Source organism: Epinephelus fuscoguttatus, linkage group LG18, assembly GCF_011397635.1.
Source record: "Epinephelus fuscoguttatus linkage group LG18, E.fuscoguttatus.final_Chr_v1".
NCBI lineage: Eukaryota > Metazoa > Chordata > Actinopteri > Perciformes > Serranidae > Epinephelus > Epinephelus fuscoguttatus.
In genome coordinates, this window is record NC_064769.1 from 22,521,719 (window position 1) to 22,549,172 (window position 27,454).

A 27,454-nucleotide genomic window follows, 5' to 3' on the forward strand; every position below is an offset into this window, starting at 1 on the left:
AAGAGCTGACAAGGAATGAGAAAACTGGAAAAAGCAGAGTTAAATAAGACAGTTTTGGCCATGTGGACACCATGTGGACGCTACAGAGGAAGCTCCAAATCCCACAACAAAGCAACACATGAGGAATCACTTCATATTCTCTTCCTCCTACATTCACAAGCAGCTCTGGCACTCAAATCGTTCTTTTAACTCAGAGAAATACATTCAAGTCAATGTCAAGTGAACCAAATCAGCTGGTTGGGTTTTTTTTAATTTGACATTTTACACACCAGAGTGTCAAAGGTTTTTTCCCCGGAGTGTTTCATGTGCTTATATTTCAGTCAAATTGCCCATTTGGCTTGTAGCCACCTCAGTCAAAGTATCAGCCCAGAGCAAACATCACACGCCTTCAGTACGGCCTTGTTATCTTGCAGTTATTTGCACAAGGTTTCTGTACGACTTACACGTTGCATAACTCTTAGAGAAACCATCCAGAGTGGTTGTTAAGCAGTCTTAAGCCTCTGCATCGTTTGAAAGTTATGTAAATTATCTGTAACTTGAAAATACGCTTTTTAATGGCTCCGCTCGGGGCACACAGGTTGAGCAGGAAAAACCCACAGAGTTCTCGTCTCCATTTTGCTCCTGGGTAGGTACGTAGGAGGAGGACCAGGCCATGAGCTGCTGGCTCGGATTCTGCCGCCTGTCAGAAGAAAAGGAGGGCTAACAATGGACTGAAACAGAAAGACAGAAACGGACAGCAGCTGAGAAACGGCTTTAAAAAGTCTGACTGACTGTAAAAGGAGTCAGCGTCTCACGTTTAACGAGGGATTTTTGCAGACGAGTGATTTCCATTCAGGTTTCTGTCAAGATTCAGATTCAGATCCAAATCTCAGTGGTTATGATACTCATTTGATATAAATTATGATTGTGTCTGAGCTCAGAGGCCACAAATTAAAACCCTGCAGATAATGGTAGCCGACTGGTGATGCGCCCTGTATTTTTGCAGACGACTACAGCCTCTCCATGAACTTGAAAATCAGTTGTCAAGGCCAAATTGGGCTTAAAATCAGCCTTTATACTGCGTAGTGTGCTCCGGGCTGAATGGCACTGAGTGAACGAGTCAGCCAGAGAGAGGGAGAGAAATGGTCAGGGGGATAGAGAAAGGGATATTAAGTGGCATAAAAGAGATATCACAGAAGGAGGGATGTTACCGAAGGGCATTCAGGGAGGAGATGGAGGAAAGGGAGGGGAGGCAGATCACGACATGAAATCTGATCTTTCCCAGGAGCCTGCAGTTATCCGGCCCCTCTGCAACCAGCGGCTCAACAAACAACACACAATAAAAGGAGCCAGAATCAGAGGAAGCATAATGGGTATAAAACTTGTCTTCACATCTGGTAAAATGTTGTTTTTTTTTCATTTGTCCATGTTTTTTTAACATTTAACAAATGTCTGTTCAGACAGAACAGATTCTGCTCTCCCTAAAAATCGATTGTACCACAGCACAGGCAGTTTTCATCCACTCATGTTTCCTCTCTCAATCTGTGCAGACATCTTCCAAACAGCATCTGCAATATCTATCCTGAATCCATATTCATCTATTAGTGCCTTCATGTGGAGTCAGATTCACCATGTTTACAACAAGAGTCCACTTGAATGACCCACACATTGTCACGGCTTTGTAAATGGAAATCTTTGTAACAGTGAGCTGTGACATTATTCATAAATTTATCGCCCCTGTCTTGTTCCTCTTGTGAAATAAAAATAACCACTAAATGAATGACCATTTTTGTCAGTCACTTAGCTGCAGTGTTTTCATCACTTAAAGGTCCAGTGTAGGGCTGGGCGATAAAACAATCTCAAAATGGGATCGCAATAAAATGTATGTCGATGATGATGATACTTGATATGGATAAACCTAGATAGATCCAAACAGTGTGTCATGCAGCAGAAGTTAAACGACAGTTGTCAATCAATCTGCAATCTGGGGATGAGTTGAGGGGGAATTGAAAGTTACGTGGACATAATGAAAAGAGAACTCGCCTTATCCTCAAAGATGGATGAAGTTGTGGATAAAAAAGGTTACACAGCGTAATTTGGAAGTGTTTTAGCTGCTCGAAAGGTGATGAAACACAGATAAAGACAGTCTGCAAAATATCTCGTTGGTTGGTGCCAACCAGCGCGGGAAACACAACAAACCTTTTCCATCACATGAAAAAGTGGCATCCCAGCGACTACACTGAAAGCATGAAAATCTGGGCCAAAACCGCAGCAAGTCCATCAACAAGTGTTGCTCAACGGCCTAGCACTTCTGCTGCCATGCGCGTCGCTAATGGGGCTGCACCAAAACAGCATCAATAGTATCCTCTTTTGCCATCGTATCCCCATAGAAGAAGCAATCAAAGAGAACAGAGATATAACAGACACAGTGTAATACTTTCTAGCCAGAGACATGATGCCCATGACCACCGCGATGGGTACAAGCTCCCAGGCAGGAAACATTTTCTGCCCCAGATTTACAACAAGTGCCGTGGGAAGCTGGAAAATCATTAGGTTTCTTCAGGTTTCCTCACCCATGGAGTCCACCATGTTGCACCGCCATGTTTCTACAGAAGCCTAGAACTGACAAAGCAAACACTAGCAACACTAGCCCCTCCAAGATGAGCCGAACAGAGTTGGGGAACTACTTCATTCAGTGCTTTACCGGTTTAAATCCCCTGGTCTGTTTGCTTTGTAGAGGAAGTGACCTCTGCGGATAATTCAGCTTCCAGTAAAAACCTCCTGAACAACGAACGCTGAAGGAATCCCTAACCAGAAGTTCACGCTTGGCACATGGGAGAACTTCCAGCTGGTTGCAATCTGCGATCCTCGTGGCTAGATGCCACTAAAACCTACACACTGTTCCTGCAAACCACTTGAATGCAAAACATATTGTATGATTGACTTCTTTCCTGGTCCATGCATACTCCACGAAACACAAAGCTCCAATACAATCACTTTCACTGTACTTTGGCTTCATTCTTAGTCTTACAAAGATGTCATTTTTACAACACATCTGTGGTTCTGTGTGCACAACAACGCATCTTGTGTGCGTGGAGGTGTAGAAACGTGATCACTCATCAGCTGAGGAGTGACAAAGACGTGCTGTCCCCTCGACTAAACTATTGGATGAGCTGCAAAATCAGATTCATTTTTCACAGTGTTGTTCTTCTTCCCGAGTCCAGCCGTTTCCACTGGCTCCGCTCCACGAGCACTCACCAGAAACAAGTAGCCAGCTGCAACACTGATCAACCGCCAGACACTTTACTCATTTATTTGATAATGTGTTATTTTTATAGCAGGGCTACCTCACTCTGCAGTCTCCCTCTCGTGCAACGTCCCCCCCTCTGTGTGTCTCTCTAACTCACTCAACTCACACAGCAGGTTGGCCCCCCGAAACCTAACACACACACACAGTAACACACACACCACTGCCTCTAATAGCCCAGCAGCCCGAAACAAGTGCCATTTATTGAGCAAACCCATCCAGCTGCCCAGTGCAAACACAGTCCAATAACAAAGAGCCTGAGGGAAGACACACACACACACACTTACAGAAAGAGAAAGACAGAGGGAGAGTTGACAGGCCCAGAGGAGGCAGAGGGCCCAGATTGGAGCAGTAAAGGTAGAAGGCTGTAACAAGGTCTTTGTTTTGTTGTGTATGTGAGTGTGTGTGTGTACAAGCAAGAGCTGGTTCCATTTTGAATCCAGTTACAGTAACTTTAGTTGCTTACAATCATTAACAGCAAGTGTGTGAAACAAGGATTCAGGTTTGAAAAGCAAATTGTCACACCAAGGCATCACACCATCCACCATCCTCTCCACCTCCCGAAGACAGTCAAGTCATATACATGTTATCAGAACGTCACTTTAAAAAACCTTGATATGATGCATATGAAATGTATAAAAGTAACATCTGTGGTTTGGAGAAATGTGCAACGCCAACATTTTCCTCTGCCGACTGTGCTGCATCACAGCTTGTCAGCATCCATGCTTGTGTCGCAGAGTAACAGACACAGGCAGAGAGTCTGAGAGAGAGTATGTGCGTGCCTGGGTCCCGTCTGGCAGAGGGGAAGAGGACAAGGTGTCTCATCCTGTAGCTCTTCATCATCTGCAGCTACGAAAAGCTAATAAGGTCTGAAGCACTTCCTCCCTCTGCTCCGGCCTTTCAGCTTCACTATGGAAACAACTACGGGTCTGTCCCCGCAGGAGTGCATTGCTGCTTCTCTTCCAGCAAAGAAAACAGAGATGTGGACCCCACACTCCATATTACAAGCTACCAACCATTTAATGAGGTGATGTTTTGACCATGAAGCACTTTGTCAGGATTTTGTCCTGCGTTTGTGCTCAGCTGGAGCTGGATGTGACACTACGCAGTATTAAGTATTAAACTATTTGTAGAATTAGATTTCAGTAGTGGCTGCGTAAGACTGTTTCTGACTCTTGTGATGCAAACATTTACAATAACTCCAATGCAATGCAAAGTACAAAACTCAAAATGAATTGAAAAGCCATATATTCAATCATATCCAAAGTTCAACATGTTTTTATCAAATGAAATATTCTGCTTCAGTCCATATTTTCTGGTATTTAGCCTTTTAAAAACAACATTTTCACTGAGGTTAGAAAACTGTTTGCTCTCCTACTTGCCGCACACAAAGTGAGGAATGCACCTGTATTGACAGGTAGTCCAGCAGCATCTAACAGCACTATAAATTATATTTATTCATTATAGAAAATTTATTTAATAAAGCCTAATTCCAATGAGTCACTTTATTTAAAATTAGGATTTTGTTTGAAGATCTTTTATGTTTCTTTTAGGGTGATGTAGACATGGTCAAGACGACCTGCTGAAGGTCAAACCGAGCATCAGAATGGGGAAGAAACATGAAAGCACGGATCCATCCTGCCTTGTATCAACGGTTCAGGCTGGTGGTGGTGGTGTAATGGTGTGGGGGAGATTTTCTTGGCACACTTTGGGCCCCTTAGTACCAACTGAGCATGGTTTAAACACCACAGCCTACCTGAGTATTGTTGCTGACCGTGTCCATCCCTTTATGACCACAGTGTACCCATCTTCTGATGGCTACTTCCAGCAGGATAACGCACCATGTCACAAAGCTCAAATCATCTCAAACTGGTTTCTTGAACATGACAATGAGTTCACTGTACTCCAATGGCCTCCACAGTCACCAGATCTCAATCCAATAGAGCACCTTTGGGATGTGGTGGAACGGGAGATTTGCATCATGGATGTGCAGCCGACAAATCTGCAGCAGCTGTGTGATGCTGTCATGTCAACATGAGGAATGTTTCCAGCACCTTGTTGAATCTATACCACCAAGAATCAAGGCAGCTCTGAAGGCAGAAGGGTGTCCAACCTGGTACTACTGAAGTGTACCTAATGAAGTGGCCAGTGAGTGTAGCTTTTGAATGTAAGAATAATGATTTTCAACACAGCTCTGATTTAAACTGTATCAATAATCATGTGTCTATGGACAGATGCAGGCTGTATGTTATTATGTGCAACAATGATGCGCCTGATATCAATGCTTTCAAGGATGTTTACAAAGTAACTGCTACATCCTACGTATAGCTTCACCCCCACTGATCCACAACCTTTACCACTGAGAGTAAGCCGAGGTTAACTCCATTAAAGTCCACTAAACCCATTTTCTGAGGAATCATAAGCTTTTAACTGTCTGTCCACACACACACACAAACACACACACACACAAACACGTAAGCTACACAGATTGAACATATGTGTACGAGAGCACTGTGGACAGACAGACAGACAGACAGAAGAAAGACATGTAGGCAAACAGAAATAGCCGGAGGAGAAGAGAGAAAACAAAAAGACTGAGAGAATCAGCCGTGCAGACGCAGGGGAATAGACTCGGCACTCCATACTGTTCTGTAACAAGGAGGCCGGCTGCTGACATTTGGCATTGATTGCGTTGTTTTATAGGCATTCGTCAGTTAAACCCCTATTGGACAATTACAGAGAGAGCCTGCTCGCTCCTGCAGGGGGGGTCGTGACTTTGATCTCTCCCTGCTTCTTCCCCCCCTTTTTTTCTTGAGTGGAAAACCCGTGGAATCACAGACGGAAAGGTGATGCACCTCTAATTGGCTCCGAGCAAAAGGAAACTAGGAGCAGCTGTTTGAATGGAGCGTAGATGGAGAGGAAGAAGACGAAATGGAAAAAAGGTAGGATGAGATGGAGAGAAGAGGTGATAATAAAGTGAAGGAGAGGTTTAGGGAAGAAATGAAGTGGAAAATAAGAGAGAAGATGCCTCATTAAATTAAACAAAAGCTCTGTGTGATATATTTTCATTTTCTAAAAGCCAGGAGTATCTACACACCCTCTTCCAGCATGCATCGGCCTGAACACAAACCACCAATCGCACATTTTCTGTGTGTGCGTTAGTCAACTGTATAACCTGGCGTGGTGTGTGAGTGCTGATAATCCCATCTGTGATATATGGGGCATCATGCATTAGTGCTGTAATGAACGCAGCGCGGTGTGAGCTGTGTTATATGAGGAGAAATGGTTAATCTGATTGTTAGCCAGTTTCTAATTCCCAGACTAAAGAGTGGAGATTAAAGCTTACATGTTTGCATGACGAGACAGGTTTCTGTTGCCCTTTAATCCCAAGAAGAGTATCACTGGGATTTCAATTGTACATGTGTGTGACAAGTTTGCAATGTGTGCTCCTTGCATATTTTGTATATGCTTGCATCTTTAGGTACCTTTTCTACTTCTGTCTAAAGACGTGTTTTGTTAAAGTTTTCAGACATCAGCAACATGTATTATATTTAAATGCTGGTGTAAAAGAGCACTCCAGTGACTTAGAACCACACTTCCACAAAGTTAAGGAACTAAAAAGAAACAGATTAAGACAAGAGAAGCAGAGATACCCTGACCTTCAGTTGCTTATATGAGTCAAGAGCCAAAACGCTGGATCATACCTTTCCCATGTTGCACTGCCAGACTGTTAAAGGTGCAATGTGTAAGATAAGGTTTTGCTTCAAACATCCAAAAAAATGAGCAAACATCATGGACAAATTGTGAAGATGTAACGGTTTTGGCGTTATGACAAGGACATCAATGCGTTGTGTTGCAGCAGTATCTACTGAAATGAGCATGCTAACGAGATAGCCCCGGCTCATCCTGTCTCGTAATTCCACTTGTATTGAAGAATCAGAGCTGCACTGAGGGGCTGTCAATAGGGTTAAGCGAGTGGACAAATATACAGGCTGTCAGCGGTTGGCTGAGGACATCATCGGCTGTTTTTTGGGGCCATTTTTGTCATTTTTTATGTTGCTGAGTTAATGGTCCGCCTCAGAGGAACGAGTGAGAGCAGCTGCTCAGTGGGCAGCGAGTGACAGAGGGGTAAAACAGTGTGTAGATCCAGGATAATTCAGGGTTTACTGTGATCAAACCAGAGGCGGTGATTGTTTCAGTTGAGTTTAAATGTGTTTTACAGTGATTTAACCGGGGTATTAAGCTAATCTTATTTGACTAATAGAGATAAACTTAAGTTCAGGAGGTGTTTAGTTGTATTTTTCTGTTTACTAAGGAAAACAGGTGTCAGAATATTTCCTTTTTTTTTTATATTTTGTCACTAATTTCTGTTTAATTGTTAGACTAAAAAGCTAATACAGCTCGTAATCATTGGCTTGGAAATATAAACAGTGCAGGCAGTGCGGCTGGACTACGGTCCATGGGACGTAAGGAGGGGGGGCGTAGAGAGACCAGGCCCTCCAACAGCATGTTGGCTCTTTTAACTCAGATTGCCACCTCAGATATATGAGTTCAAAGAAGAACTCATGTTAAATTAAAAAAGTGGGTCCAACTACTGTGTATGACGTCGTATAGGCAAATCCATTCCCATCATGGTCTCTTTTTTTTGTGAAACAGTAGGTAGCAATTTATTCTACAATAAAATTATATGTTTACTTTAAACTATAAAATCACAAATAAACTAAAAAATAAATAAAAAGTTTTAAGTTTTGTTGTGTTTGTTTTGCTTTGTTGTTGTTTTTTATGTTTTTATAAAATCTTCAAAAAATGCAAATAAAAAAATAAAAAATAAAAATGATCAAATAAAAATAAAATACAAATGAAAATGAAATAAAATAAAATAAATAAAATGAAAAAATAAAAATAATATATATATATATATATATATATATATATATATATATATATATATATATTAATAAAATATATTGAATTGAATGAATACTTTCTTATTTTATTTGTTATATTTGTCATATACAGATTTGCGCTGATGATTGCTGAGTAATATGTATGTTGATGTTGCCTAATCTTAAGCTGTAGCTAGTTTAGATGTAAAATCTTGCACTGGGGCCCATCATAACTATAATACACCACTGGCTGCCTCCCATTACTTTGGAGCATGTGGACACACATTACATATTGCACCTATAATGCAGTCACAGTTTGTAACACAGGCTTTCTGTTAGATTTCTACAGTCTCTAAGCTCAAGCTGAGACACTGAAGTGACGTGGTTTAAGTAATTTTCTCAGACCTGACAGAGCTCCTCCAGAGCCACTGACATTATACAACTGTTTTGACAGTTTCCCTGTGAACAGCAAATTGACTTTGACATGTAAAATAGGTGGAGTGCTCCTTTAAGGCCTCTTCTCTAGCACTGGTAAATCTGGACAAATTCTCTCTGAGGGCCTTTCAGGTCATTGTGATATTAATCTTCATGGACGCCACGTTGCCTTGTGGTCTTAACCAGAGACCATAAACTAAGTCTTTCTTTCCATCCCACTCCCCCCAACATTAACCCGGTCCCTTAGAGAGCTGCTGTGATTAACGGCCCATGCAGCTCAGATAGGATACGAGGAGAAACCCAGAACACACACACACACCAGCGAGCACTCACACTACAAGGCCTGTGGTGAGTGGTTAGCGCTAACTAGCACAGTTGTCCTGCGCTGTGGCCGATCCAGATGACAAGCTCAGCGACTGCGACACCGTGGGCCATGTTACACAGAGCCAAGATGGCCGATGTTCAAAAGAGTAAGCAGCTTCACATGGGGAGAAAAGAGTCACCAGAATTTATGGGAGGGGATTTTCCAAGTTTTTTTTTTTTTTTTTTTTTTTAACAAGAACAGTCGGTCACCAGAGGAAAGATTGTGGCTGGATGCTTGGCATGGGAAGTACACAAGCACACACAGAAAAGGAGAAGAAATAAACAGAAGCAGGGAAGAGTAATTACCCTATGGAGGCCTGTGAGTTTGTGTTTATGTGTGTGTGTGTGTGTGTATTTGCATGTCTGCAGAGACTAGTTACGAGCATCCAATCTGCTTCCCTGCACCCGAAGGTTAATATGAATGTCCGAAAATCCCCCCCGGCCCTCAAATTAATGGACAGTGGACGCACAAACACCCCCATCCTTAAAGCTGTTTTCCCACGTGCATCAAACATACACGGATCAGATACAGGCTTGTGTCTGAACCTGGCTGCTCCAGACCCACAAACCAAGCCAGGCAGTTTGACTCTCACTGGGTAGCTGCTGGAGCGGCTCCACCCTCCTGCCCACTGCCAACCCAGTAATGCCACAGAAGCCTCAGTGCCAGGCTGGACTTCTAGGGGATGCAGCACAACCAGACACGATTGCTTTGCACATATTTGTACATACAGCTGGATCATTTCAAGTTGTGTTTCACATTGGGTTTTTTTTTTAGTATACTGAAAGGCTGTGTTGCCAGGAGCATGATGCTACGTCATATCAACCATGCAACAAACACGGCACGCTGCAGGCAATAACACAGACGAGCCAAAAACTGAAATCTTGAATGAGTTTACAGGATTCTCAGAAAGTTTTCTTCCTCCATAACTGATCCCAGCAAAGGAAACAAAGGATCTGTTTTGTGGCAGCGTAATTGGTCCGAGCAGGTTGCACCAGCCCAATGAAAGGCTGAGCAGAGCACCCAGCTGGCAGGAAAGGCAGATCCGCTTTCCCTCCTCCCCCCACATCCATCTCTCCTTCTTATCCTCCCATGCCTCTCTCCTCTCCTCCTCTCCCTCTCCACCACTCAGGGCCCGACTGTGAGCCTGCAGCTCCTGTGTGCCGGGGACGGCTGAGGTAAACGAGGCTTTCTCTGCCAAGCTCGCTCAACAGCACAGACTGAACAAGCCTTTTTAAGAGTTAGAGTCGCTCCCTCCTCCCCTCCCCTCCCTCAGTGTGAAAAGGGGGTCACTGTGCCACGCCGGACTACTGTAAAGCATGTGAGCTTGGCCGGAGGTACCACTGACAAAATCTCTCTCTGTGTCTCGTGAGCCGTCTCTTCCCATCATTCCTTTTCTCTCTGCCCGGCCCCCATCCCCCGCACACACATGGAAGAACATGCTGAATCACATGGTGCGGCTGCACATATGCACACGCTAAGGCTCAGAGAGGAAGAGGATCCTCTTCATTGATCATCCGCTTGTTGCTGAGAAAAACACATGACAACTCTGACATCCAAGCAAGTAAGCGAGGGTATGTTTCATATTGTGATGTTAAAGGTTAAAGGTCTAATACAATTTTTATCAAATTCAACAACAAAGTGGCACAGAGTGAGACACACAATGCTAACCCAGCCACTCAGCAACAGGGAGCATTCGTGCTTGTGAACAGGACAGGGGAAAGGCCATGGGTGTCTGAAGAGAGGAGCAGTGGGAGCGAGAGGGATGTTCTGACAGTATTTCTCCACAATCCAGAATCGCTGACTCCACCTTTAAGTAACAAATATAATTAGCAAAATACCCAGAAACACACACAGAGCGACACTGATGACATCACTACATTTGATGTGCAAATGTCCCTCAAGGGCACCAAGCCCTCTTCTTTTCTCAGCGACTGTTTTTTGTCCTTTCCACATGCTATACGTACAATGCCACCCACACTCCCAGTAAGGTTTCGTTTGATGCCTTGCAGGTGTAAAGACATACAGATTAATACAGGGGTGAGTATGGTTGAAAAGTTAAAGTCATTTTAGACTCCTTCAGTCACGTGTAACTGTTGTTTCTACAATATTTCATTGTGACGCAGGACTGGGTTCCACCAGCTATTCATGAGTCCAATACAAAGGTCATGCAAAATAAACTAGTGATTTATTAAGGCCATGTTTACATGAAAACGATTTGCTGAAGATGGAATCATTTCTTATTTTTAATTTGAAAAAAGTTAAGCATTCAAATGACCAAAAACGCTGTAGTATACATGCCAGGCCAGTAGTTGGCGGTGTGACTTTGTAATGAAACAACACACGCCTGCACACATTTGCTTCCTTCTACAGAGCGGCGATGTATAAACAAACAAAATGGCAACCACATGAAAGTTTGTCTGGACAGACAACGAGGTGGAGTTGCTACAGTAAAGCTACACCTTGCTGGAGAAGCATTGCTAAATTCAATAAGGTGAGCAGCACAAACAGAGCTCGGGAGTCCGCCATTGTTGTTGTGATGGTTGACTTTCTTGCGCATGCCTAGTGACTGGAACCGTAATGCACATGTATGAAAAGTCTCCATTTTCAGAGGAACTGCATATTGCAAATTTACATGACAACTGAATATTGCAACCAAAATATTGCACTGTGGAACCCAATTTCAAAACGTTGCGTTTTTAGGCACCTGCAACGCCGCTGTTGTGTAAACGATCAGCCAAAACGCAACTAAAGTTTACCGTTTTCGGTTGAAATCGTTGTCGTATAAACTAAAATGTGTTTCAGGGTTTGTAGTATTCAAGTAGTTCAAAATGAGAGGGAAATATCACATGCTAATATTACTGCTACTGTGCTAACCTAGCAGATTTTAGTCTGTTCGGTCATTTAGCAAAACACTGTCAGCAAAACTTTTTGAGGTATGTTGTGTTATATTTACAAAAGGTAGGCCTAATAAAATCTTCAGAGTTTCTATTAAACTGCATTTTATCAAGCGTCAGATGAGATGTGTTGGCAGTATTACATATTGTTACCGGCTCACCCTGTTCCCCTTTAAGGGTGGTAGCCTTGTGGGTAACCTGTGAGGGTAAGGACAGCAGGCAGCAAAGAGTGATGGTTGTAGTAGAATTAAGTGTCTAGATAAGCTTAAGGCTACAGTTCAACCTCATGAGAAGGACATGCTTATTGTTCTGTGGTCAGGACTGCAATAAAGCCACCGAATGGCTCACCGTTCCTTCCTTCTGCAGAGCGGTCCGGACTGCGAGAAGCTAGTTACGAGCTAATAAGGAGCCAAGCTATCAATGATGTTAATAAGCCAGCGTGTTCCCAACTACGGTTCAGAGCTGGTAAGCTCTGACTGAGAGAGGCAACAATTCTTCACTCTGGGCAGGTCATGTGTTAGCGAGCTAACAGCTCAATTTGCCTCATGTCTTTTGCACTACAATTTCACATCAATTACAAATTTAAATGTCCATAAAAATGCTTCACAGTGGTTCACTTTTCCCCTCACATGGCGGCCTCTCTCCTCCCTGGCACCCAAATTACAACTGAAATTACTTTTTTCCATCAGCTCTTGTGGTATCTCCAATCCAGATAGTTTGGGGAGTCATAAAATGAAGTGATAAATAACCCCGAGAGCAGAGAGGTTACAGAAAGAGAGCAAGAGGTTGTTCCTGCCTAAAAATATAGCCGCTGACGGGACCCAGCTGAGGGAGGTGGAGGCAGTGGACAATACAACCATTGAAGCTTTCTCAGGTCTGTTCTGCTTTGGCATCCCCGCCCCTCAGAGACACAAACCCACAGGTATTCTCTGGCTAAGAGGCAGATTTCCCTTTAAATGAATCAATGGAAAGAGCGTATGGAGGAACATGCCATTTTTGGTTTCTACCCATTTCATGCACCCGAACCCACAGAGCAGTGAAAGCTCCCTTTCTTCAATGGGCTGACCTCACTAGAACTTTCCGCGGGTTACTCGTGTGGGGTTTGGTTTTGATCTTAATTCACCTTTCCACAAATCTGATACTTCTTCCACCTTTGAGGGAAACTTTCCAAATCCATATTCTTTATTAAATAAGAATTTTCTTCACTTTCACAGTGGAAGAGATGACAAATTGAGTCATGGCGACGTTAAAGAGACTTGTCAGTCGTCTAACTCGGCATGAATGCTTGACGTAACACTGTGGCGCTCATGTTTGTTCAGTTCAGTTCAAAAATGAGAAGTTGGCATCTGAAGGTTGTGCCTCCGAACATGTTTTAGCTTTACCTTGCCAAGCGTCTGCTTTCCCACCGAACGACACTCGAGGGAGATATCTCTATTTTAATCTTTCGCTCAGTTTGTCTGTCGTAGTCACAAAGACAAACTCGGCTCAGCATGTCAACTTTTCATCCTGAAACCCTCCCCAACATTAAATAAAGAAAACACACCATGAGGCAATTACGACTGTTGCTGGCATGCAGAGAAGAGAGGAGAAGTAATCACTATAGATCAGAACGACTCCTCCAGACTCGGGTCAACCACCGGCACGGAACATCCTACTGTACCTGAACACATACGTGCACACCTATTGCTGAAGTCAGCCTCAAGGTATAAGAGTAAACATCAAGCGTGTGTGTGTCTTTGTGTGTGAGCCAGAGTCTGTGCGTTTCTGTTACGCAACGGGAGAGTTCTTCCCATCTGTGCCTCTCTGCAGCCCCCGCATCCCTGACCAATGAAGCGAGAAACGACAGCTCTGCCTTGCACTCTGCCTCCCTCAGTCTCCCTCAAAAAACCGTCCCACTCTTCATTATTATCATCAGCCGCCCACCAAAAACACACTCGTCTTCCCTTACTATCCTCTCCACGCTCCGCTCCGCTCCCGTCGGCTGAAACTACACACCGCCGGGCCCCCCGAAATGATGCAATATTCATCGTTATCACCACCTTCTCTGGCAGCATCACGCCCGTCTGCCCTCGGCTTAAACCCCGACTAGAAAACAAAACCACTCCGCAGGGTGTCTAACCAACATTTTTACTTCTTATGCTCAAAGTCCAGATTATCCCACTAAATGCATCGCTGTCTGTAACCCCCCCGCCCCCTCCTCCAACTAGTCCTCCATCTCCATCCCTACTCTTCCGGCTCGCCTCACTCCCCACAGGGCTCACTGTTGTGGAAAAGATGTTAAAACAAAGAGAGCAGACAGTGCAGCGATAATCCTAAACATAGCAGCTGGGGAATTAGCTGGCCATTTGCTGGGGACTCACTATCTGCTAACTGTGCACAATCTTAATTGCTGTTAGAGCTACAAATGTTAGCATAATTGTCGATGGTATTTGCCTGTTAGTTGTCATCAGGGAGGGAATAGTAATTAAACAGAGATGTCTTTCACTTTCACTGCAAATATGCATGAGGTGGTTTTCCGGACTGGATGGGACCCTGCAGTTTGATGGTCGCATCCGGTCTGGAAAAACATTTTAGATGATTCCACCAGGGCCACTGTGTCAGTGGTTCTATTCAAATAAATGAATTATAGATGCACAGAGACCTGCTCGCTGTTCAGGATATTTAGGCGATGAGCGGCATCAGGTTTCAGACAGTAATGCTACCCAGAATGATGACAGTAATGTCTTTGGCCCTGTATCACATATAACAACAGCATAACATTAATCATATTAGGCCTTCACATCATTTAAATTAGCTTTAACTTTTCAGCTTACACTCTTTCTTCAACCTTAGAAATGGCTAAAATGGCTAGCTAAAGTATTTATACATCAAAAAGATGCTGGAAACTCTGCAGCTCGACTGTCAACCAGAACCAAGAAGTGAGAGCACATCAGTCCAGTTTAAGCTCCTCTCCACTGGCTTCCTGTAACATTCAGAATTGATTTCAATGTCCTTCTCCTTATATACAAAGCCCTAAATGGTCTCAGACCAAGCTACATTGCTAAATCCCTTGTTGAGTATTTGCCCTCAAGCACACTTCGATCATCTGCTGCTGGTTTATTGGAGGTTCCAGCAACGACCCGAAGAAGATCAGGGATGCAGCCTTTATCAGTTACGCCCCAAAGCTATAAAACACACTACCTATAGATATGAGGGAAGCTAGCTCACTAAATATGTAACTAAAAACATATCTCTTCACTTTCTGGGGGGATTTGGTGGCGTCTAGCGGTGAGGACTTCAGATTGCAAATGGCTGAAACTTCTGATCCAAATTCCTTCAGCGTTCATTGTTGAGGAGGTTTACTACCGGGAGCCGAACTACCTGCGGAGGTCTCTTCCTCTCCAAAACAAACAGAACGAGTGATTTAAACCAGTAAAAACACTACATAAAGCAGTTTCACATCAAAAAAATCGATGTGTTTCAGACGGTGCTCATTGCAGAGGGACTTCTAACTATGGTGGATGATACGAAAACACAAATGACCCTACGTAGAGACAGTGTTTGGTTCGTCTGTTGTGGGCACCTGTGGAAACATGGCGGTGCAGCATGGCGATCCCCGTAGACTAGGACCCACTCTCAGTGTAGATATAGACAGCTCATTCTAAGGTAACAAAAACATGGTGTTTCTTATTTTCAGGTGATTATAAACTAAAGTAGTGGTTCCCAACTGGTCCAGCCACAGGGTCCAGATTTCTCTTTAGTCATTAGTTCAAGGTCCATACAGTTTACGACTAGTTTGCGGTCTGTCAAGTCGCTGTCAGCTACTCACCTACTCTACAGCAAGAAACGGCACATAAAAATAAAATTTATGTGCTGGAAATTCAGTGTTTTTAAAAATATAGTGTGTTTTTTGTCTTTGTCTTTTGCACTTGTGGTCCATTCAGAATGGACATGTGACCCCTAAATCCTACATACTGGACCTTTAACTAGCTATGACTAATGTGATACAGGCCTGAAACTGAGACATTTTACACCTAGCACGGCTGCAATTCTTTTAAAATGTCATATTTTATTTGTTTTTATGATTTATGATTTATAGTTTTGCTGATATTAAGTTACAATGCCTTCTAAGTATCTTTTTTCCATCTTATTTTTTTATGTTTAATTGTATTTAAATGCCCTTTTATATCGAATTGCCTTGTTGGCCTGTTTAAGGTTCATTCTGTCTATTAAAATGTGAAGCACATGGTGCATGTAATTCCCTTATCGTAAAGCACTTCGTGTTGCATTCCTTGTATGAAAGGTGCTTTATAAATAAAGTTTATTACTATTATTATCATTATCTTTCAGTGCTCTAATTCTCCCCCTGCATCTAATACTCCAGTTCCCTCTCTGTCTCTCTCCCATTCACTATCCGACTACCTCTTCCCCTCCTTCCACTTCATCCTGGCACTAGAGCAGGCGTGTGATAGCTTGACCCTGCTGCCTGTCTGCTCCAGCTGGGCGCCAGCACCAAATCTGTTACAATACAGTGAGCGCTAAAACACACTTCCAACAGCAGCAAACCAGAGAGAGACAACAAGCAGAAATGTGCAGGCTAACAGCACCTCGGTAAACAACACTCACTGACTAAAAATGATGTCAAATATTTGAACTACCCAAGCAGTGTTTGGTTTCACATCTTGTGAGCTGGCACCGCCTCTGCAGTGGAAACTTCAGCGAGGAATTACAGCAACCTAAGCCCCTCTTAATGTGCTCCTTTGAGCAACACGCTCCACTGTTGTTAGGCTTGAGCCTGACAGCCAAAGTTAGCCGCTGCCCGGTGAGCTCCAGGCTGGACATCTATCTGCTACAGGTACTGTGGCTCCAAGGCTGCAATTAAGTAGTTAGGGTTACTGCACAGAATGGTTTGAGGAGAGGATTTCTTTTGTGCTAAAAGCTGGTGAGGAGGAGGTTCAGGGGATTGTTTTCTACTCTGTAGAAGCCAAACCAGAGACAGACATGCAGACAGACACCTGTGATTGGAATTCCATACTCAGAGCCGGAGGAGTCGTCTGAAAGAGGCTAGACCTGCAGCTTCAACCCAGACTGACCGCATTTATTGTTCACCCACCCGCCTGACATTCCAAGAATAAGCAGAGGTGGATCTTTCATCTGTCTCCCACGCGGGGCCGTCCAAAGAACACACAGTCCTGCGTGTTGGCTCGAGCATGCACACACACACACACACACACACACACACACACACACACACACACACTATCACGCCCGTAATATCAATCACGTCAACATTTGGCTGCTTTGTGGTTTTAAGAGGAAAGACGTGAGGAAGAGGTGAAAAATGCAGAAGAAGAGATGCCAACACATGAGTAGAATTACACTCATTCACTCAGGCTTTCATTCATTCCTCCTCCCACACACTCATCCAGCCACACTGCTCCTGCACAGGGTCTGAAATGTGCTTTACACTCCAGCCCACCTGCTCCCCACCAGCACACTGATTAGAGACAGCAGCCACCACTCACCTAGGTGGTCTCCATGGTAACTGTTGTCATGGGACGTTCTGCCGTGGGGCACGAGGTCATGATGGGCAGCAGGTGGCCAGATTTGACCGGTCTTGCGAACGCTCACAATAGTGGCCTCAGACATGACCACGTGGCCTCCCTGCTGCCGGTGGTGACGCTTCTGGGACTGCGGTGTCGGAGGGCTGCTGCTGTCGAACGAGTGCTGCGAGTTCTGGGAGTTTTGGGACGGAGAGCGGCTCTTCTCTCTAAAGGGTCGGCGGAAGGCCGTGGTGGGACTGGGTGAGACGTGGCTGGACTGACCTGACGAGAAGTCCTCCTCGCTGGACGTCAGGTTCTCGTTGGAGCTGCAGTCCGGCGTGTAGCCGCCACCTCCACCGACATCCTCGAAGCTCCCCGGGGAGTAGGAACGGCGTGGCCAGGTCAGGAGGTGGTCATCGCCTCCTCCAATGTCTCTCATTGTGACTCCACTACCACTACCACTTCCACTTCCACCACCACCACCTCTCCCATCTCCGCCACCACCTTCACCCATCATCACCCCGCCAACGTAGACACTGGAGTACGCCTGGAACTCGGACGGCTGCCAAGGAGGTGGTGGAGGTTTGCCACCGTTGGCCCTCCCTGAGTGTCGTTGGTTGGGTTCCCCATCTTCATATTCAGCATCATAGCCACAGGTGCTCTCAGTAGACCGGCCTCTGTACACCGGCCTAGCGCGGAGCTCCCCCGCCACCGTGGCGAGGTTACCTGGGAGGGAGTGAAGAGACCTCTTCCGCTCCATCTGCATAGCCTGGCTGCCCAGTGAGCTGATCTTGTCTGACACATCCCGGTCGTTGACCCTGATCAGACCCCTCTCGTGGTGGAATTCCATGTTAGAGTAGAATGGCGGCGGCGGTGGCGGCAGCTGCTTCTCCTGGCCCTTTGCTACATCCCCCGCCGAGTGAGAGTTGGCCCGTTTGATCCTCTCGAAGTTGGACCTGAGAGCTGCCACGCCAAGCCCCATCCCCATCTTGTCTTTGGGGTCAGAGGGCAGGTCCTTCTCTGTGGGTGGCACATTGAGCCTGCGGGGCGACACGGAGATACCACCTCTCTGCTTGGATGGGGAGAGGCCGTCGAGGTTGTCGCAGGATGTCGACTCAGCCTGCTGGGGGACCTCAAAGGCTGACTCCAGGCCGTCTCCGTGGGAGGCAGACTTCCTGGCTGGTGGAGGCCTGGGTTTAGATCTGCCAGCTCCGTCTCCAAGAGGCTGATAGCGGCTCCTATCCATACTACCACCTCCATACCCTCCACCAACCACTCCTACTCCAACTCCACCAGTCTCCTGCATGTGCGGCTGCTGGGACTGGCACTCTGCGCCCTGTGTGGCCGCAGGGTCCATCCCTTCGCCCAGAGGCGTCTTCCTGAAGCCCCAACGCTGCTTATCATAGCTCTTCCTCTCCTTGGCCAGGAGGGTCTGCAGGTAGATCATACGGAAACGCTCCTTGTTCACCTCTTGCTCCAGGCGCCTGATGGACGCTTTGCACTTCTCCAGCTCCTGCTCGATGCCACCAACAGATCGCAGCTCCATTTTGGGGGGCTCGGACTCGGGGAACTGCGCTTTCCACGCCTCGATGAATCCAACCGGTTCCACCATATTGTGCCTAATCTATCTCTGTGATCGACCCCGGCGCGCACACGCTGGAGAATCACACCAAGGGCGCACGGTTTGGCCCCTTATTTCCCAGTCCTGTTCTCCACTGAATCCTTCTCGACAACAATGGCCACTTACAGTTTGAAAGCAGTGTTTAAAACAGGCCTTTAGGTAACACGTTCACACACACACAGTCTAATTGCTGACACTTGTCGTGGGCTGCGCAGATGCAACAATACATCCCAGTGTGAACAAGAGAAACCGGCTGCTCAGCCACTGGAATAACTGAGAATGTGCGGGGCATGAAAAGGAATAAAAAGCTGCAGTCTCTCTCATGCATTATTCCAGAATAGGACACTTTGAGAAGATTTTTTTTTCTTTTAAATCTCAGCCTCGACACAATGACAGCATCTGTCCTCGCAGGGTGACACGGGGATCTGGCTCCCACGGAGAGAAAGAAGAAAGTGTGTTAATCCTGCGTGGGTTTACTCACTGTCTCCGTCTACTATTCCGGGTTTAGCAGGTCCGTTCACTCTGCCCCATTCATGTAAGCGTAATCCCAGGTGCTGCTGCTGCTCCACACCAGGCGCCTTTGTACCAGCAGCGCTCAAGGAGAAAGGAGAAAAAGCGCAAATCACAAGCGACGACAACATCTGAGTTTCTTAGAGCGCGCGGCTGAGCGGTGAGATCCGGTGTGAGTGGAATCACTGCGTCGTTATCCCATTGTTCTCCACGGTACATATGTGGTATTGTTGATTATTTTTCCCCTGTTCTTTTCCAGGTTTATCCCGTTTCTTGGGCCGTGATGGTGCCGCCACTGTGTGCGCTCCCATCTCAGGCCAGCAACACTGGAGGGCTGCAGGAATGGGAGGGACCAGAGTGACAGGGAGCCTGCTGGTTAAAGAGACAGAGCAGGGATGCAGCCTCCTCCTCAGCTCATTACTGATCCAGGCGTGTTTTATGGATGTAAGATTCAACTGCTGAAACTTATTTTCACATCTTAAGTTTTAAGAGAATATTTTGCATCAGCACCACAGACCTCATTATTCTGGAAAACCCACACACATGTATTTCACTGCGTTATTACTGGTTTCTTTCTTGGCTGCACACTCAGATCCACAGAGCCTAGAAATCATAGACTGCCACAGATACGGGTTTTAACATTGCCTTTTAAATGTCCTTTAAACCAGTAAGCTATCAATTCTTCCATTATTTTGCTAATGCACATTTTATTTAAAGTTAATAATCAGAATAATTTGATCACATTACTCCTCCTGGGTTCCTTTAAAAGCTGGTGGCTGTACCTGTCAAGCAGGTGTTACAGAACATGCAGGAGTGCTGCTGGGATCTTTAACTCAACGCTGCCACCCAGTGGAGGAATGTCATATTAGTGTACACACATCTGGTGCTCCATGGTACAGAAGAAGAAGAAGTCCAGTGAAAAATCTTTTATCTGAATTAACACGATTATTATCTCAGTTATTAAAAAGTTGACATGGAAAAAAAATCTTTATTGTTTTTTTCTGAATTTAACGAGATTATCTCAGATCATCTCATTATTTCAGAAAAACAAGAGTAGGCCTTGAATCTTTTCTTCATGAAACATTCTCCTCAATGATTTTTTTTTTCTCTAATTCTGAGATTAATTTAATACAGAAAAACAATGTGGTTTTTTTTGTCTTTTTATTTTATTTTTTGAAATGAAATATCTTCTCAGAATACTGGGATAATAATCTCATGAATTCAATTTTTTTTTTTTTTTACATGAAGTTTTCTCATAATTACATAACCGTCACACAACAATCATGTTGATTCAGAAGAAATTTTGTTCTTCCATGAAAACTTTTCCTATTAATCAGATAGTTTTTATTTAAAAATGTTTTTTTTCCCCATATAGCTAATAGCCTTGTTAATTCAGAAAAATAAGCAGATTTTTTCCTTCCATTATTATTTTTTTAATTTGTTTCCATAATTCTGAGATAATAAAAACAAGTTAGCAGTTTTTTAAAAGTTAAATCTTTCAGGATACCATGATAATGCTCTTGTTAATTCAGAGAAAGAATTTTGTTCATTTCTTTTCTCGTAATTCTTTGTTTCCTCAGCAGGGACTGGTTCTCTGACACACTGAGCAACAACAATTATAATAGAAAAATATGCAGATTTCTTTCCTTCCATTAATTTTTTCTTATAATTTTGAGATAATTTAATACAGAAAAACAAGAACAACAATCTTTTCTCAGAATACTGGCATAATAATCTTCCTAATTCACATTAATTCAGATTTTTTTTTCATAAATTTTTTTTCTCATAAATCTGAGATAATAATCTCTGTATTTCAGAAAAATAAGGGCTTTTGTTAAATGAAAGTTTTTCTCATAATTCCAAGGCACTTGATTAATTTAGAAGATTTTTTTCCATTAAGTTTTCTCACAAAATTTGAGATAACAATTTCATCAATTCAAAGAAACAAGCACTCTTTATTCATGAAAGTGTTTGATATAATTCTGAGATAATAATCTTGTCAAACCAGAAAAACAGGGCATTTTTTCCTTAATGTGAATTCATTACACTTTCATACTATGTTGACATCAATGTCACCACTCTTTGAGGGCTTTATAAAAGATCTTAGTGTAGATCTTTGCTGAATAGTTAACCCAGTGGTACTGATGTTTTTAATCCCATAAATGACTAATTTTGTGAAAGTGACAAAACATGAAAGAATACAAAATGACACAGTTGAAATACTATATTGTTTTATTTACCTGAAACCACAACCTCAGTAATGCATGTACAACCATTATTACTCATCAATAATGATCGTCTTTTTACATATGGTTAATATTGTTCTTCGACCAGGTGTCGCTGAGGGGACAGCACGGGCCCCCTCACATTAGATCACAGTTTTACAGCAGTTGATAAAGATACATGATGATAATTATAATAATAATAGTAGTAGTAACGCAGATGCAATAAGAAAACAGGAGAACACTGTTGTATTGCAGGATTACCAATGAATCAAAGTGTTAGTCTGTTGCCCTCATTGCAAAGGACTACCTCATCAGAAAGTAAATGAGTCAGTGATCGGCCTACAGTACCTGTCGGAGGGGAGAAATCAACGTTTAAAAAACTCAAGTAGAGCACAGTCAAGTTCAGCATGAGTCACTTCTCCATGTCTTCTATTGTGCAAATTACCCAAACCGTTACAATAAAAACAGTGATTTACATATCTATGATATATCCATCTTAAAACCATCTTAATATGTCATTTGAGTATCATACATTAGAATCTATAAATACAAATCGCAAAGCCTACGTACAGCTGGAACGCATGCATGAATGTTTTGTACACTGATGTACAGCTAAGACCGTTCGACCCGGTGTTTTAAAGATTCTCTACGCGACGAGCTACCATGGAAGTCAGAAACAAGTTCTTCATGCAAGAAGGAACGTCAAGGGCATCGAAAACTCTCCCTGCACACAAAACTGGAATAGTGTCATATTGATATAGCATCTGCACACAGAGGTATAAGTGTATTAAGAAGTGTGTGTGTGTGTGTGTGTTTAAGTACATGTATTTTGGTCTTATTACTGTGAAACATGTCCTTTTTTTCTTTAAATTTGTGCAAGGGTACACACATACTGCTGGTCGTCATGGTGTTTGAGGTGTGTGGAGTAAGAGTGAGCGCACATGCTGGACGGTAGGGTGACTCCAGCCTCGGAGCCCACTCTTACAAATGTGCGAAGCTTTTATGAGAGCCAACCTAGAAGGGAGAAGGAAAAAAACATTAGTACAAAAGAAAGATTGCAATTTTAAAATCAATTTTTCTACCAAAAAACTAAGACGACAGGTATTGATTTTGTGAATATAGGCATGTGTCAGAGCGGTGAACAGATCAGCACACAGTGACATTCACAATGGTGGAATGTGGTTGACATTGACACCGCATCAAGACGAGGAAGAACTACATTCACAACTCAAAATGCTTCTTTTAAATGGTGGAATGTTCCTTTAAAACTGCCCTTTTGTTTCTTTAAATTCTACTGTGTTGAATTGTATTTGGTGGAGTGTGACAAAAAAAAAAGCAAATGGATACTCACTCTAGTGACAGGGGAGCCAATGGAAGGCATTGAGGAAGAAAAGCACACAGTTGTAAGTGGAACACAAACACACGGTGCGAACAAACCCAGGCATCTACCCAAAAAACATGCTTTAGATTTCCTCACACAAAGTAATGCTTAAGATCAGTGCGGTCGACTGTGTGGGCTGAGATCCAACATGTGTACACTACCAGAGTGTGTCACGCCCAGAGCAAACTAAGACCTCCAGATATTAAAGCCTGTAAGAGTCACATATACACAAATCTGTCGCTGCTCTCCCGTCATGTTGTGCCAAGGACACCGGAGCATTCATATGTCTGAAATGATTTGTATTCAAGTATTAAATGCACATACAAAAAAACACTGGATATGAATCATGTCCATAATTGGCCTCGTTAAATAAAGACAGAAAACACTTTGATTCAAAGGGTTTATGAGTGTATTTTTCTTTGACGTAAAAAAAAAACAACATTTTGGGTTCTTATTTCCAAGATCATTTTGGAGTTGTGTATTAGTATTTATTTCTTAGGATTCTTAACATCACTGTCCTTTGAATCAAACAGCATGGAGTTCTGTCTCCAGAGCAAAACACAAATAAAGTTAATGAGAGTCCAAAAAAAAAAAATCAACACAAACAAAATATATCCTTAAAAATGTTAGAGGGAAGGAAAATTTTGTTCTTTGTTTTCTGCACAAGCAAATAGGGGCACACCTCGGATGTTACGCTGTAGCAAGACCGCTTCGGAAAAGCATCTAGAGATGAGCAAAACAAAATTTATCATATTGAGGTAGCTGTGCTCTGCCCAGTGCAGAAAAACTGGCTTATTTTCAAATCATTATAGTTAAAAAAAAAAAAAAAAATCCATGAGGTTTATTTATACTCCAACATGAAGGGGGGGGGACATACACATTAAATTAGGGATGAGAAACCACATACAGTTCATGCTTGGTCACAGGACATGCGGCTTTTGTTTGTCATATTTTTTTTCTTTTTGTTTAAGCGGAGCATTCAAATGTTCACTCCCAAACCTTTCCCCCCGTCCTGGTCTGCCACACGGAGCTTGTCCTCTCTGAAAGAGCTCTGAGTTTATACTGAAGACACAATGGTAAACATGTGAAAATAAATGAAGGCGGTATGTCTAAGCCACGCTGGTCAAACAATTGACAAAGCCATAAAAAAAGTTGCATAAAATTCAATCTCTATACAGATCAATGGGCTTCTTGGATTACTTTCATGACGACGGAAGCGAAACAAAATGCTGCTGTTACTGTAGTGACATGAGACAAATGTTCCCCAAATCATTAAAAATAAAAACCTTCAAGGCAATATTGACAATAATAATAATAATAATAATAAAAAAAAACTGGCAACAGTATATTTTCTTTCAAACCAGCAACAAAGTCCACAGCTACGGGAGTGATGGTCTTCTAACACTCGCATTTAAAGCCTCACCCACTCAAAAAGCCGTTCCCAACTCAAACCAGGTGACTTCTTAATGTTAACATTATATTAATTGTTACGTTTTCATGTGTTAAAGTTGGTCCTTCTTGTACACACACGCGATAGGCACGCACAAGTACACACGCTAACTCTACAAACACGCACGCACGCAAGCTATGCACATGTAAGGAAGGCAGAGAGGGAAGAGGGAGAGGACAGAGGGAGGTGATGGCGGTGGGGCGGGGGGAGGAAATGGAAAGAGTCGAGGTTGTGCTCAAGTCAGTCAGGACCAGAACATGTCGGCCAAGTTAGTGTCGGAGCTGTAGATCCAGAGGACCAAGGGGAGGGAGATGGCCACGAAGGGCCAGGAGATGCCCTCCATGCATGCAGACAGGCAGCAGCTTTTGCAGCTGGCGGGCTTCTCCAGTTCTTTACCGGGCTCCAGGTAGTTCCTGGCGGCAAACTTGAGCATCTCGTCAAGTAGTATGACAGGCAGTGAGATCTTTAGCACCATCAGCCACTGTGTCAGATTCAGGGGCGTGATCTGGAAGATAATCTGAGAAGAAGCACACAAGACATATGTCAAACTCTGGTTCAGTCTCAGGCACAGATCGGACTTGATCACAATTTGAGCCGAATAACCGACAATATTTCTTGCGTTACTCATTCCACAGTATCACAATCTCTGTGTCAAACTAAAGGAAATATTTCTCACAGGAAGAGGCTCCACGTAGAGAATGAGGAAGTGCAGGGACATGGAGAGGCAGATGGCTCCCAGCAGCCACACGTTCTCCCAGGGAGGCATCCTCAGCAGGGACTGGTTCTCTGACACACTGAGCAACAACAAAGACAAACGGACATGTTTGTTAGAAACTTGCACACTGACTTCAGAGCCAAAACTAACAAATACTGCACTGTATGTTTATCATTCCACATAAAACACACAGGTTGTGTGTGAAAGTTGAAGTTAAGTTGGCCACAGAGAGCATTATCTGAGGAAAAAGATGATAGCTTTTGTTGAAGTGGACTAAAACAAATCATTTTGAACATATTAGACCTGCTAATCTTTTGGCTGGGAGGATGCCTTGCTCAGACTCACCTGTTCAGGGCATTGCACATCTCGATGGTGACCAGCACAGACAGAGCCATGGTCATAGGGTAAGGGGACTCAAACACTTTACAGTCCAGATCTGTAAAGTCTGGATTCTCTGGACCACACTGCAGGAAGTGGCTCTGGAAGAGAGAGAGAGAATACCAATTAAAGGTAGCAGCAGATAAAATCTAACTGTTACTGTTGAAGTGTGTTTAACCTAGGGACACGTGCGATCAGACGTCTAAACGATTAAACGTCCGCCCCCTCGGTAGTCGGGCCCAGAAATATTAGTTAGTTAAACCTATTAGTATTCATGTACGAGGCGGCTTAATTGTCGTGCAGCTGCCTGCCACTAGTGGGCGCTACAGAGCCGTCAGACAGCAGCCCCCCTCCCCGCAGTAATGCTCCAGTAGACTGGAGTTTTAAAACAGCATGGCGGGAAATAAGAGAGATGTCCTCGTGCAAAACCAGCGCTGTGTGGCAGTACTTTGATCTAGAAAATGAATTCAGCAGCAATTCATCTTTTTGAGATGTTACATTATTTGATAACTTTAAGTGGTTAACTTTTGACTGAGTTGCCGTCATGTTCACATAACACGCAAAGTGTCTCGTACTTCAGCAGCATTTAAAATCCAACATGGTTGCTGAGGATTGTGATTAAAGGCTTCAAAGGGCTCTTAATACACACAATATTTGTTGGGACAATGTTTCAAATACTTAATTTTGACTGTTTTCTGAGTGTTTTCCTTTTTTTTAGACGAGTCGACTAGTCTTAATTAAAATTTTCATTTAGTCAACAGGGAAATTAGTCACCAGGAACATCCCTACAGTGTGACAGTGGTTGTTTGGCTGTTAATTCATACCAGCTGGTAAAAAGTGATCCTTGGACCATCCTCAGCAGCAACAAACCACCACGCAGCAGCACCAACAGTGGCAGCACCAACATAACCTGGGGATCAAACAAAAAACACATCACTCAGATACATATACATAATGATACAGATGTCTGGTTTTTAAATCCAAGATGAACGCAAACTGCAATTAGACGTGTGTTTTCTAATGTCTACCTAAACTAACTTTACTTTCACATCCTGTCAGGGTTCAGTGTGCAGTGATGCCTCCTCAAGTTTTCTATCAGCACTTTTGTACAAACAATAGTTGACACAAAAGAATATCAGCAGGCTCCTTAAATACCAGTTAATGTTTGGCGATTTTGTTTCCCCCAGATTCTCTGGCGTTGAGTCGACCCAGTGAAGAGCGGAAACATACACATGCAGCAAACACTTACATCCAATGGCTAGGTATCTGAAGAAGAGCCATCCAGAGATGAGGGGCTCGCGGGCGTTGCGTGGCGGCTTGCTCATGATGTCCAAGTCTGGTGGGTTGAAGCCCAGAGCAGTGGCGGGCAAACCGTCTGTCACCAGGTTGACCCAGAGCAGCTGAACAGGGATAAGGGCTTCAGGGAATCCAAGAGCTGCAGTCAGGAAGATGCTGCACACAGGAGAAGCATGATTATGATTCTGACAGTGCAATAAATTGGTGTTGACTGAGGTTTTGTGTGTATTTCAGGGGGACTGTGCATAAACGAGTCATACTTACCAGACAACTTCGCCCACATTTGAAGAGATGAGGTATCTGATGAACTGCTTCATGTTGTTATAAATGGCTCTGCCTTCCTCCACTGCAGCTACGATGGTGGAAAAGTTGTCATCGGCCAGCACCATCTCAGAGGCGGTCTTGGCCACAGCTGTGCCTGAGCCCATGGCAATACCAATCTCAGCCTTCTTTAGAGCTGGAGCGTCATTGACTCCATCACCAGTCTGAGG

The 27,454-nt window shown here is 43.7% G+C and overlaps 2 protein-coding genes across 4 annotated transcripts in view; both read right to left on the minus strand.

The window, feature by feature from the left end:
• bcr (BCR activator of RhoGEF and GTPase) overlaps positions 1-19,861 on the minus strand; it is a 124,382-nt gene extending 104,521 nt beyond the window's left edge. The window contains exon 1 of one of the 2 annotated variants that reach the window (XM_049603380.1): positions 19,490-19,861. In XM_049603380.1, coding sequence (XP_049459337.1) covers positions 19,490-19,649 — 160 coding nt within the window. In that variant the 5' untranslated portion in view covers positions 19,650-19,861. Of the gene's footprint in view, positions 1-17,369 lie in introns of both variants that reach the window. The other variant, XM_049603379.1, reaches the window with a different exon arrangement.
• A 1,887-nt stretch (positions 19,862-21,748) lies between these two features.
• atp2a2b (ATPase sarcoplasmic/endoplasmic reticulum Ca2+ transporting 2b) overlaps positions 21,749-27,454 on the minus strand; it is a 30,331-nt gene continuing 24,625 nt past the window's right edge. The window contains exons 18-24 of one of the 2 annotated variants that reach the window (XM_049603383.1): positions 27,228-27,448; positions 26,917-27,119; positions 26,492-26,577; positions 25,635-25,768; positions 25,251-25,368; positions 24,971-25,091; positions 21,749-22,757 (exon numbers count right to left, since the gene is read on the minus strand). In XM_049603383.1, coding sequence (XP_049459340.1) covers positions 22,744-22,757; positions 24,971-25,091; positions 25,251-25,368; positions 25,635-25,768; positions 26,492-26,577; positions 26,917-27,119; positions 27,228-27,448 — 897 coding nt within the window. In that variant the 3' untranslated portion in view covers positions 21,749-22,743. Of the gene's footprint in view, positions 22,758-23,940; positions 25,092-25,250; positions 25,369-25,634; positions 25,769-26,491; positions 26,578-26,916; positions 27,120-27,227; positions 27,449-27,454 lie in introns of those variants that run through there. The other variant, XM_049603382.1, reaches the window with a different exon arrangement.